The 12,997-nt window shown below is 43.2% G+C and overlaps 2 protein-coding genes across 10 annotated transcripts in view; one reads left to right on the forward strand and one right to left on the reverse strand.

The window, feature by feature from the left end:
* FAN1 (FANCD2 and FANCI associated nuclease 1) overlaps positions 1-5,839 on the forward strand; it is a 39,208-nt gene extending 33,369 nt beyond the window's left edge. For 7 of the 8 annotated variants that reach the window (XR_014557896.1, XR_014557897.1, XR_014557898.1 and 4 more), the window contains 3 exons: positions 748-876; positions 2,168-2,765; positions 2,856-5,839. Coding sequence is in view for 1 of the 8 variants with exons in the window: in XM_083712171.1 (XP_083568297.1) it covers positions 748-876; positions 2,168-2,305 (267 nt within the window). In the remaining 7 variants the exon portion in view is untranslated. Of the gene's footprint in view, positions 1-747; positions 877-2,167 lie in introns of all 8 variants that reach the window. The other variant, XM_083712171.1, reaches the window with a different exon arrangement.
* The window catches only part of MTMR10 (myotubularin related protein 10), a 61,286-nt gene continuing 53,871 nt past the window's right edge, over positions 5,583-12,997 (reverse strand). For both annotated transcript variants that reach the window (XM_083712183.1, XM_083712182.1), the window contains exons 15-16: positions 11,693-11,875; positions 5,583-9,921 (exon numbers count right to left, since the gene is read on the reverse strand). In XM_083712183.1, the coding sequence (XP_083568309.1) occupies positions 9,322-9,921; positions 11,693-11,875 (783 nt within the window). In that variant the 3' untranslated portion in view covers positions 5,583-9,321. The remainder of the gene's footprint in view (positions 9,922-11,692; positions 11,876-12,997) is intronic.

The following is a 12,997-nucleotide window of genomic DNA, read 5'->3' on the forward strand; positions in this document are numbered from 1 at the left end:
GGTATTTGAGGTATATGAGTTACAAAACAATGTTTTTGAATTGCTCTGCACTTAAGGCTAGAAAGCAAGCAAGCAAAGCCCAACAGCCCAGCATGGCAGGAAACCCTTCTGGAGGAGGGCTGGGGGGGGGGGGCACTGCCTGAGGAGTTTTGTACTAGGGGATTTGGGCAAGCAACGTAATAATGTGGCAATATGAATCTATGGAAGTCTTACCAGTGTTCACATCAATGAAAATGCAGTTGGTTGATGAATTGTTAGAATTGCACTTAGAGGAGTTCCCTGCCTGTCAGAAATCAGGCAGGCACCTTCACCGCACTCTTTTCGGTGCCTGAATAAATTTTATGAAATTAAACAAAAAACAACAACAAATGAGGTTGTTGCAGAAGTCAGTTAGTGCTCATTGGTGTACGATTACAACTGTTAAAGATGCTGCTTCACATACACACATCCATTTGCTCATTGCTCATTCATCTACCCTGTAGTTAACCTGTAGCCTCCCCAGGGGAGGAGATGATCTTTGTGGGGGTTGCAGTGCACAGGGAGGGGTTAACCCTTCCCGTCGGCACCCTCTTGGCAGTAGTAAGGTTTCTCAAAATTCTTCCATTGTGCCAAACCTTTAAAAAACAACAAAAAACCCTTATCATTGGAGAGTGAAGTTGGGGGCAGAGGGGCTCATGAGCCAGAGGTTCCCATCCTGTCTTCTAGCCCCTTGCAGTTTGGGAGAAAAGGTGGTCTTTCTTTTTGTAGCACCTGGTGCGTTGCTTTGGGGGTCCTTTCCTGAGTGGAGTTTGCCGACAGCTGAGCAGAGATCTGCGTCACTGCAGGGGCGGCCTCCCTGACCTCGTCGTTTGGAGAACGGAAGATCACCATTTTAAGGTTTGACCCCAGCTGCATTGTTAAAGTTGCAGAGTGTACAGGTCAGGGATGTGATGTATGAGAGTGCCCAACAGGTGGAGCCAAATAACCCCTCCGCCATCTTGCAGTCATCAGTGTAAATGATATCTGAGCAGTTTATATCAAGAAATGAGGCTGATAAGCAGCAGTTCTGCCTGGCCTCTGAGCATTGACTGCCTCAGGCTAGTTGGAAGGTGGCTGGAGCCAGGCTGGAATGTTTTATTGTTGAGCATGAGCTGCTTTGGAGCAAGTGGCATCTGAATGTGGAGGGAGCAGCGTTAGCAGAACCTTTTCAGTGGTTGCCCCAATGCTGTGGAACTACTTGCTCCTCAGAGAGGTTTGGCAGGCACAATTCGCTTGGTAGGCTTTTTTTAAAGTGTTCTTGGGTTTGTTTCTTTGGAATTTTATTGATTCTGTGGTCTTACATTGCATACTATTATGGGTAGCACTAGTAGTTGATTAGATATCAATCATTATTCTCTGGATGAACCTGCAAGTCTTGAATAAAAATCCTCAGAATAATGATTTTGCATCCTGTTGGTTGTTGTTTTTCTGCTAAACAAACTTAAAGATCCCAAGAATCCTCCTCCCAAAAAATGTGTTTTGCAGGTTGCAAAGCTTGTGCGCCTTTAGGAAAGCACACTTGTTTTTATTTTCTCCTTGTGGGAAGAACAAGTCACATACTATGAAACTGGCTTCATCAGGCAGCCATTGCATCTGAATTTTTCAGTGATTCAAAATGCAGATCCAAGTTGGACTGCTTGGATATCACCTGTAACAATTCAGTCAGGTAATTGAGTTCTGCATCCCATCTCCTTTTCTCTACACAAACCACAAATAAAGAAACCATGTCCTCATTTTTTCTGATGAGTGATGTCTACAAAAGATTACATCAGAATCAGCCTTGTTCTAAAAGTGTTTTAAAGTGTTTTTATCATTGCTTTCCTCTGGTTGGAGCCAACAGGCCACCTGGCTTGCGCTCATTTGCTCTGGTTTGATTTACCACTGGCTACAAATCTTTGCATCCTGCAACTTCTGTTTAGGATGGAAATGTAACTAAAAAGAGTTGGCTCTCCCTAGGGACCTAGAGCTTAACATGGCAGATTTCATGTATGTGATTTAAGTGGGAAAGGCTGAGGGCAGGGCTCAGGGCATAGGATGTAAAAAACCAAATGGATGCAAACCCTTAGTCCTCCTTCAGCCCACTCCCTTAAAGCAGTTCTTTGAAACCTACTGAGAAACTTCTCCTTCTCTCTCTGAATCATCTTTTCAGCTGGTGGAAGTCAAAGGCCCCAATGATCGCCTTTCTCACAAGCAGATGATATGGCTTGCCGAGTTGCAGAAGCTGGGTGCAGCAGTGGAAGTTTGCCATGTGGTTGCAAGTGGATCTAAAAGTAAACGCTTGAGCTGAGACTCTATTGTGGTTGCTGGGCTCAAGGCCAGAGTAACAAAAGCTGGACACATTTCACAGTTTTCGTTCCTTTAGCATGCAGCTGCTAAGACGACACAAATTCAGATGTCATTCTGAGAAAGGATGTGGCTTTTCATTTTCATGGGAATCCTCTGAATTAGATTAACTTCTGCACCCTTTCTTGCACACAGCAGCCCTGGCTGATTCTCCTTGTTCCAACAGCCCTCAGAAATCAAGCATTGCCTCAGCTAAACCTGGCAGCTGCCTGCTGTCTCATGCTAGGAGGAGTGTCTCAGCTACATGGGTTTAGATAAAATGCAGCAGGCTTGTGTTTCTTTCTGGAAACTACACTGGTAGGTGGTGGCTCAGCTCAATGCAAAGTGGTAGTGGTGACCTTGACGTCACACCATGTGGCTCATTTCAGCCTGGGCTGTGCATTGCCACTCCTGCAAAAGCCCTGGCCTTTGCAGTTGGCTGGGACAACCACAGCAATGGGCTCTTGGGTATGTTTAACACCCTTCCTTGCCCTTTTCCTAAATACAAGTCAAAGACACTCTTCCAAAAGAGTCTTAATTCCAAAAGATTGCATTTTTCTGCAATCTTATGCATCTTATGCTTTGCCAAAGTCAGACTGAGCTTAGGGGGGGGGGGGGAATAGCCATGACTTGCAGTCCCACTCTTGCAGGGCAGTCCAACCTCTCGGACCAAGTGGACTTTGACAAAGAACCCACTGAATTAAATTTCCATATTGTAAATTACAAGTGTAATATGTACAATTAATTGCAAATTTATAATTAAAGACACAATTCATGGATTTGATACATTTATTAAGGAGAATTTAATGCAAATATTATAGTAAAAGGCTATGTGCTGCCTCCCTGCCCTCCGCAGAACACACAACCGTTACGGGAAAGCTGGGAGAAAGGAACAGGAGAACCAACAGCAGTGGTTGCTGCTGCCACTGTGACTCCAGTGCCCCCACCAGACACTGTGGGACAGCAGTCTCCTGCTCTGCCCACCTGCTGCCCTCCAGATGCTCCTGCCCCCGCCTCCCAGCATCCTCAACAAGGACTGACAATAAGTAGGGATGACAGACTAGCAACATTTGGAGAGCGTTGTTGTAAAGGTTACCTATTGAACTTGTACTTGTTTACTAGGGAGTAAGTCCCATTTATTCCAATGGGTCTTACTCCAGAGTAAGCATGCCTGGGATTCCCGCCTATGTGGCCGTAACAAAAGTTCATCCATGGTGCCTTATGACAGAGAAGCAGCCCAAAGGGTCTGCGTGAGCATGCACAGCCAACTGGTTTGCCATCCTGCTCTCTCTCCTCCACTTACCTGAGCTGCTCTTGGTTCAAGGATGAAAGCCACCAAGAAGCCACCCACCATGCTGCAACAAACAAAGTAACCCATGGTACAAGTCATAAACATGGAACTTTGGTTGCTGTACAGCGCTGTGCCGGAAAGGAGGAAGAGGGAAAATGTTGTCCCTCACAGGCCATAACAATTCAGTCTCTAGTACACCTATGCAACAGCAAGAGCTGCTCCATCGCCTGGCTCTCCAATGCTGGGGGCTGCGGCAGAGGCATCTAGTTGTTTGAAAAGACAGGACTCTTGCTCATGCCCCACAGCTGCTGCTCTTCTGGATGAATTCCAAGGGCCACCAAAAAGGCATTGTGGGCTACATGTGGCCCACAGGTTGGGCCACCCTGCTGAAGGTCCTCAATTGCAGGGATCTGAGAATGACTTAGAGGGGATACTACCTTTTGCTTGTTTAGAGTTTTGTCAAAGAACAGTATCCCATCTTAAAAACTGTTAAACTACTGCAAGCCTTATTTAAAAAACCAAAAATGTCCTCTTATTTAGCAGAGAGGCTTTTAAGGGTGTTTTAACACATGTAGCTTTTGTGTATTTTAAACTAGAATCATAGAATTGTAGGGTTGGAAGGGACCAAAGGGTCATTTAGTCAAACCACCTGCAATACAGGAATCTTGGCTAAAGCATCCCAGATAGCCATCCAACCTGCTTAAAAACCTCCATGGCAGGAAAGCCCACAACCTCCAGAGGGAGTCCATTCCACTGTCAAACAGCTCTTACCACCAGAGTTCTTCCCAATGTCTGGTTCAAGTCCTACCCTCCAGAAGAGGAGAAAACAAGCTTGCTCCCTCTTCCATGTAGCAGCCCTTTAGATACTTGAAGATGGTTATATATCTCCTGTCTCTTCTTTCCCAGGCTAAACATACCAAGCTCCTTCAAGCGTTTCTCTTAAGGCTTAGTTCCCAGAGCCTTGATCATCTTGGTCTCCCTCTTCTGCACACGTTCCAACTTTTCAACATCCTTCTTAAATTGTGGTGCCCAGAATTGAACACAGGACTGCAGATGTGGTCTGAGCAAGGCAGAATAGAGTGCCTTGATCTGGACACTATAATTCTGTTGATGCAGCCTAGAATAGCATTAGCTATTTTGCTGCTGCATCACACTGTTAGCTCGTGTTTACCTTGTGGTCCACTACTGGCAAGCCAGTTGTCTCCCATCTTATATTTTTGCAGCTGATTATTCCTGCCTAAATGCAGAAGCTGACATTTGTCCCAATTGAAATTAATTTTGTTGGTATGGTCCTGTTCTCCAATCTTACTCAAATATTTAAGGCTGAGGTAATTTTGAATTCTGATTCTGTCTTCTTCGGCACTAGCTACCAGTTTGGTCATCTGCAGAATTGGTGAACTAGGGTTAAGTTCTAGACTACAGCAAGGGAATTCTGAAGTGCAGAAACCTGAAACGGCTAAATCCCTACTTCAGACGTTTTCCCTCCATACTCAAGCATGTGACTGAAAACAGTCCTCAAGTTTTTTCCTACTTTGTAAGAATGTTTGTTCCTTCTCTCTGCCGGCACTTAGTCTTTTTTCCTGTTCTTACAAGGACAAGCAAGTGACAGGAGCAGAGCTCTCAGCTCTGCCCCACTGTAAATGGGTCACTGCCAATTTACGAAGGCTTGGCTGCCAATACCCGCCCCCCCCCCCCGGAAAAACACTACTGGACTTTATGCTGGTGGCCGTAGGGAATGTTTAAGCCAAAGTGACACTTCATAAATTCGTTGCAAAAAGGCCACAAGAGTATCCTCTTAAATGTTCTTCAAATGCACTGAACATATTTAAACCTTGATCTCACATAGATATGTCCCATTACTCAGGTACATATGGATGGTAACTGTACTATGTAAATTAATGCACACCATTCTTAAAAAGTCGCAAATTCCACACCAACAAAGACTACACCGGAAGGTTTGTTTGTTTTTAATTACGTCTTGATTTACTTCATATTCACAACATTGACAGGTTGGGGTTCTCTTTGTACGTGTTCCTGTCAGCTTTGCTTTACTCAAGTAAGGCATTGTTTTCGGCATCAAGGCTTTAGATTCCGTTTCAAAAGGGGGGAGGGGCTCTTTACCCTCTGAGTTGCAGGGGGTCCCGACTGCTGCAGTCAATTTTCTGATCAACAACTTGAGCCTTTAATTAAATAAAATTTTACAACAGGTTTGGTTTTAATGTATACCTTTTCTTTGGAGATTTAACAGCTAAACTGAAAGAGAATCTACAAAAACAACCACTCTAGAAACAGGATTCCTTCTGCCAATGTGAAACACACACTTTTCAGTGGTGTCTCTCTGGTTCACGACCTGCACAAGGAATATAATTGCACTTCCATGATAAGTTACGTAACAGTCAACTTCCACTCTGCAGTAACTAAAAAGCATTGATTTCCACGTGGACCATAATCCATTTAGAACTCCATACACCAACCCCCCTCCTTTTTTAAACAAAAAATATCCTTTAATATTTGCAGCTGCATTTTGCTTGTTGCTAGGGTGAAAAAAATACAAAAATAAGCATCTATTCTTTTCTACACTTACAAAAAATTCCTAAAAAGGTACCTGGTTTTAGAAAGTACAATCCCTTTGGATTGTGCCCACCTACAAGCCCCCTTGCAGCAGAGGGGCCTGGCTGAAGCCTGGCAGTCAGTTCATAGCCCTTTAGATAAGCAATGGAGCCTGGATTTCCTCAGTCAAGGACGTGCTGCAATTGACCTCGGGGTTTTGTGAAGGTTTAAATGTCTGCTCGCTACCCAGAAGGCAAGTCACCTGTCTTCCACCCTGCCCTGTGGGGCCGCTGCATCAAGAAACGTGGGTAGCCACTCCCAGCCCACCTCAGTCAAACCACAGAGACTTCTCTATATGTCGTCATATGACGGGGCAGGAGGGGGAGGGGCAACAAGGCCACCATAACTATGTGATTACAAGACGGTGCAAGGCTAGATCAGAAAGCACTGCTCACCGGCCCCACTCCACTACTTCCTTGATTTCTGATTGTAGGACTCGCAGCATTTTGCCCAGTTAAAAATATCACAGGCCCGGTACTCCAAAGTTCAGGCTCTCCTGCTAAACAGGCTTCCTTCCCAGTCTCTTTCATTTACAGTAGTACGAACCTGGGCAGCCATCCAGGCACTGTTGGCCGGGACCTAACCGTATAAACCTGGCTTAGCTTACTCTCTAGTCTGAAAGCCATTTGGGTATGGACAGTTTATAGGCAGCATTCTTAAAGGCAAAGTTCAGTAACATCAAAAGGATAAAAAGGGCACAGGCTACAAAAATGCACTTTAAAAAAACTCCTGTAAGGAAGGGACACATGTCTCAAACGTTAAAACACCTTACTCAGTAATTCTTGCAAAGTATATTCATCCAACTTTCAGTTAATTAGCAAAATTTGGTACATCTGAAATGTAATTAAGACTATTAGGCATTAAGTAAAAATCAATATAAAGTCACCTTAATAAAGTCTATGATCTGGTACAAAGAGAACTGGTATACAAACTGGACATGTGATGAAATTTAACATTAGGGGAACAAAACTTTGTCCATTCTAACAAGACACTAAACTTGTGAAGAGAAGTGCCCTGGACAGGTAGCCAATACTGATCCGCCCTTGCCTGTTTTCCAGTGAAACTAGTCTACCTGACTTTCACTTTTCCACTAAGGTCAAGTGTGCAAAGGGGTGTGTGTTTACAGTATTTTACAGACACCCAATGCAACTGGAGACTACAGGTGCTCAATGGGCTGGGCATGCTGAAGATGGCACTGCATGCCCAACATCCCAGTCTGATCCAAGTCTTTTGCTCTCTCTCTCTCACACACAGCTCCTGTAAACATAGAAGCCTTCTGATCTGCAGCGAGTGAGGCTGCCTGGCTTTAAACAAACGCTAAACCCTGCCAGACAATTGAGCAGCAGAAGGGCAGTTTTTCACTTGGCTTTTACATGCATGTTTGGATCAGGGGCAGAATGTGCAAAAGCTAAGAGACCTGGAAGGGGTAGCTGGGGAAAGGGGGCATGATGCTCTACTGTAGAGCTGATTTTGCACAAAAACAAGTCACTTTCTGGATGTTGGCACATGCCACTGAAGACACTGCATAAACTAGCTGACCACTTTTGAATGTGAATCTTAGTCCACCTTCATGACCACGTGTGAAATGAAGCAACAGTATGGTACTCGGTAAGTAAACTGGGATGTTACTGGCATGGGAATAAAGCCCCAAAAAACTCTTAATATATCAAGGTTTTCTAGTTAATTCTTTCATACACCACTATCCCACACATTCCGCATGCCATTTTGTTTTGGCCATTAAAAAAAAATCAGCATCCACTGAGCACCAAACTTGACCTTAAAATAAAAATTTAAATACAAGTACAGGCATCTTCTTTGAAAGACATTTTACAGCAATCTTAATTTGGGCCTAAGATCTTCCACCTAATATTCTGTACCCATTGAGTTAAATATATACTTCACTGGTACTCTCATTAAGTTTTCTATTCCTGATCACAAAGTCAAAGAATAAGATGCTTTTGGAAACATCCATAAATTGTGGTATGAATGAGATTCTGGAAATGGATACTACTAATGTGTAGCCTATTAGCTTACCACATTAGAGTAATTGAATTCCATGATGGAGAGAGAGAAATCTTACTTCAAAAGCAAGAAAAGGCACTTTTAAGGCTATAATCGACTGACATTATTTTGAGGTTTGTTCAGCTGTAATGACACCAAACTATGGTAATGCGATTGGCAGCTAATTCTCCTCTCCACTTTAACTATGGTTAGTGCTACCAAGGACTCCTTTCATCCTAGCGGATGGAACTGACACCTACTTTGATACCACAGCTGCTGATCCTAGGTGAAGGGGGAATCCTTTAGGCCAAGCTAACATGGCTGCCAGTGTACGCCTTAACCATACGTTAAAGCAAACCCCAGTTGAGGGACTGGGGTAGTGAGGTCAGCACACGTTGTCCTATAGGCAGATTTTGTAAACTAAAAGGCAGTTTCAGATACTAAATGAAGAGGAAAGATGCTCATGGAGTAAACTAGATCTCTCCGCCATTCCCATAGCCAACCTGATCAAGATGAACACTTTAATTTATTTCAACGGGAAAGGTGCTTTATAAAGTACCATTGAAATAAATAGGATTTAAAAGTCCCTACCCTCAGCTGAATCATGCCATGAATTTGAAACATGACTGACAAAATTTGTGGCTCTTATATTTGAACCAATTGTAGTGATCAAATTTGATGCAGCAACTTTTTTGACTCTAATGTCTGTCTTCATCTGTTAATTCATCCAAGCTGACAAGAGATGTGCTTCAAATCAGCATCAGGGAATAGTAGCTTTGGAACACAAACAAAACACAGTCAGACCTTAGATTGTGGTGTGTTTGTGGGGAGACTAACCTCAAATGGCATGTGCCTTAGTTATTGGACTGCTGAAGAAAAATGAAACAAAACCCAAATAAAAATAAAAATTGTGCGATCTGAAAGCATGACACAGCTGCTTTTAAATACTTTGTGCAAAACATAAGTAACCTTAGTATATAAAGCTATTACAGTTTTTCTGGTGCTGTGGTTAGCAGTGTGCTGCAAAAAATGATGTGTCAGTCTCTTCTCCTTGTCTCCCTTCTATGTCTCTAAAGACATCAGTCTTCATTGGCAAGTGTCTCTGTGGACAACCAGATTTTAGCACCACTTAAGAACTTGCTCAGTGGTGTTCCCAAAATACTCCGTCGGCAGAGATTCCCTACAGGAGAAAATGGGAAAGAGGAAGAAAGGAAGTCTGGGGTTGTGGAAGAATCATTGAGCCCATTTGCTCTAAAGTACATCCGGCTTTGATCGAGTTCAGAAGTGTTAGTGAGCAAAGGTGGGGTTCCGCTGTGTTGCCTCAGACACCGGTTCAGAACATCTACTTCATCTGCTAATAAAGAGATTTTATGGAAGGCAGTAATGAAGCCACCACTGTTGATCTGGGCCTCAGGGATCCAGCGGAAGTAGCAGAGTTTCCAGAGTTTGATTTGTGTTCCAGAGAGATGGGGCAGGATTACACCATGCAGGTCGACTGGCTTAGAAAACCACTCTCTGAAATATTGCTCCATGCCATTGGTGGTGGTATCCGTGTGGTGAAGAAAGTCTGGTTTCAGTTTTAGTATTAGGGAATTTCTTCTTGGAAGAAAGTCTTGCTCACTGATAATCCCGTTCTTCAGGGAGGGCGGGAGGCCCCTGAGTGTTGAACTGTAGTTCTTCTGGGAAGGGAAAAGTTAGTAAAATACCTTCAGTTTCCCATCAGGTTCAACTTGATCGCCACGGAGCTCCAGTTACAGTTAAGTAGACCCCACCCCCATCCCTGGAATAACTACTTCTAGATACTATTAATATAGCCCAAAATGATGGACTTCTATTCTTCCATGAACTTGTCAAGTCTCCTTTGGAAAAATCAGCACAATTTGCAATAACAGATGCCATATAATAATGAAGTACTTTCTGGGGCCAAAAAGGTAATGAGACAAAGCTGCATGTGGAAATGTGAAACTTTCCATTAGCAAGAGCATATGCAATCCTTCACCAGCAGTACGTCCTTCATTAGGTAGGATGAAATAGTGGATAATTCCTGGTTGTATGGAGAGCAAACCTAATTATCTATGCAAGTATTTTAGTCACTTCCACTATTTTTTTTCTAGTAGAGGATTCTAAAAGATAACCACACTAATATGGAATTTCATGCAGGTCAGTGTTTGAAGTGCTGTGTCTAATCTGTCTGCTTGCTAAAAAAATGGTTCCATTATTAAAAACACACACATGTAAGGTAAAAACTAGCTACCCTTTTATTATGTCAGCAGAAGATATATGTGAACTTGAAAAAGTAACTGGTCCAATACTATTATCTCCCTTATTTTTCTATTATCCCGTGACCTAAGAAACAGTTCTGAGAAATAACTTTGCAATAAATGCAGTACTCACACAAAGAAACCTTGAAAATAGGGCCCTAAAAGTAACTTCTCTAATGGATGTGGACGACTAGGGCTCTCTTTTCCAGCAGCTTGCTTTGTTTCTATGCTGGGTGCAGAGGAGGCAGGGAGACCCCCCCCCCCACAAGCTCATTCACCTACGACATGGGCTTTTGTGTGAGCTCTGGCTGGTGGACTACTGCATAAGAGGCAAGACTGCTCTGAAAAATCACTGAAACCAGTGCTTCTTTCCTGGGGGTACTCAGTACCTGCCCTTAAAAACAGAAGAAAAGCACTGACTGAAACACTGCAACGAAACACCCACCGGCCCAACTCATGGGCTCTGTATGTATTACAACATCCCACCAATTGGGACTGAATGATTTGGGGAAGCCACCCATCAGTTACCTTCTCCCTCCTCTAACTATATTCTCCTAGCAGACATTGTCAGTAGGTAGGCAGCCCTCAGATTCCTTCATTCACTATCTCTGAATCATGTGGTGATTGGAGGCAACCAAGCATACACTGCTTTCCTTGGTAGTTAAGGTCAAAACCACTAACCATGTTGAGGGTGGGGAATCACCTGCTAGAAAACGGCTTTACCTGGAAAGTTGAAGCAGAGTTCTCATGAACAATGTAGTATGAAATAAATGCAAGTATCAGCACTTCATTACCTGAAGATCCTGCGAGAGGACAAAGACTTGTTTGTTCTCACTTGTCCCAGAGGGCAAGGCAAGATCTAATGGACTTGTTTCAGGACAGGATTTGAGTTGAACATTGGGAGAAGTTTCTTGAGCCAGTTACATAGATGGGATCTCCCTTACTGGAGATTTTCAAACGGGCAGCCCAGTGCTGGGAATGCTCTCATTCTGGACTTCCTGCATTGGCCAGTGAGTTGGGACTAGATGTGTTGCCCCTGTTTCAGTTCTTTGATTTTCTCCAGCAGGATGCTGCTGGCCCAGTGCACTGAAAATGGATCCCGTTCCAACAGCAATGAGGTACCATCTTTGCAGCAGCTAAACTGCAGCACCATTGGCATAGCTGGACTGACTCACTGGTCCATTCTTACCTTTGATCGCTTAAAGTATTTCACAGCCCCATTGTGCACACACGGTGCACTCTTCCCAATGTACAAGGGGTTGTGGAAGAGCATACGATCCCTCACAGTGTGTTGAAGAGACCAATCCCAAACAGAAGGAAATCTGAGGCCTTTCTCATCACCTAGCTGGATGTTTTTGCTTATGGCAAATTCCTGAAAGAAAGAAAATTCAGATAAGTTCACATATATACACACACAACCCCACTTCACCAATAAATATGAAACTCTTTCTTTGCAGAAAAATAAGATCCTGCATTCCCCCCTCTCTTTATGGTAATGGAACACAAAGGATTTTTTTGTGATGCTTTGCTTAATGATTTATTGGATTTTGATATGAACTGATTCTTTTCGTTGTGAATTTATTATTATAGCTTCTGTGAACTGCTTAGAGATTTTGTTATATTTATATTACATTATTAAAATGAATGAGGCCAAACATTGTGGCATCTATGGACATCTGAGGAGAGAGAAGAAAGCCATGTTACTGGGTGATGCCTTAAAAGAGTTTTGCCAGAATTTAAACACAAGCCTTCTTGAAGTAGGTTAATGAAATTCAACTTTGAAACAGTCTCTTTCTAATTTATTATATTAAGTTCAACTGAATGACCTCCTTGAAATCAACAGCAGGCAACCTAACAAGCCCCTTTTGGCTTCCTCTAGAGCCAGACCAATGTATTGTCAAATAAGCCTTCTCCCTGAGGAATGCTGCTTTCCCTTTCCCTGTCTGTTACAGAGGGGAACTGCAAGGTGACAAAGCCTGTTCCTTGCTTCTCCTCCCCCAGCTCCAATGGCACAGCTATAGCTGCATACCCCCCTCCCACTGTGTTGTGTGTCGAGAATAAAAGGAAAAGTACAGAAATCATGCACAGCATTAGGGAGGAAGTGCCTTGCAGGCCTTTGCATTGGAGACCCCAGAACTATTCAGACAAAATATTTTCCACGGTTCCCCAGTATACAAATGTGGCTGTGTCTCAACCTATCCCATAAGAATCCTAACTTTTTAAAAAGGTATTTTTGCATTTGTGCTCGAAGAATTCTAGAAAAATGGTAAGGAACAAAGGCAAAATAAAACCCAAACTTTCTACCTATATTGAAATCTATTGATCACAATGGCTTTCTCCCAGATGGTTTTGCTGAAGGTTTCTCTCAAGTTGCTGGTTAACAATTTAGGGCAAGAATACCACAGGACCAAAGTGCAACTTGTTCCTCGCATGTGGCGTTAGCAATGTTGATGACAAATACCACCACTGTTAATTAAAACTCAATATACAAATA

The sequence above is a fragment of the Podarcis gaigeae genome (genome assembly GCF_964106915.1).
Source record: "Podarcis gaigeae genome assembly, chromosome: 14".
Taxonomy (NCBI): Eukaryota; Metazoa; Chordata; class Lepidosauria; order Squamata; family Lacertidae; genus Podarcis; species Podarcis gaigeae.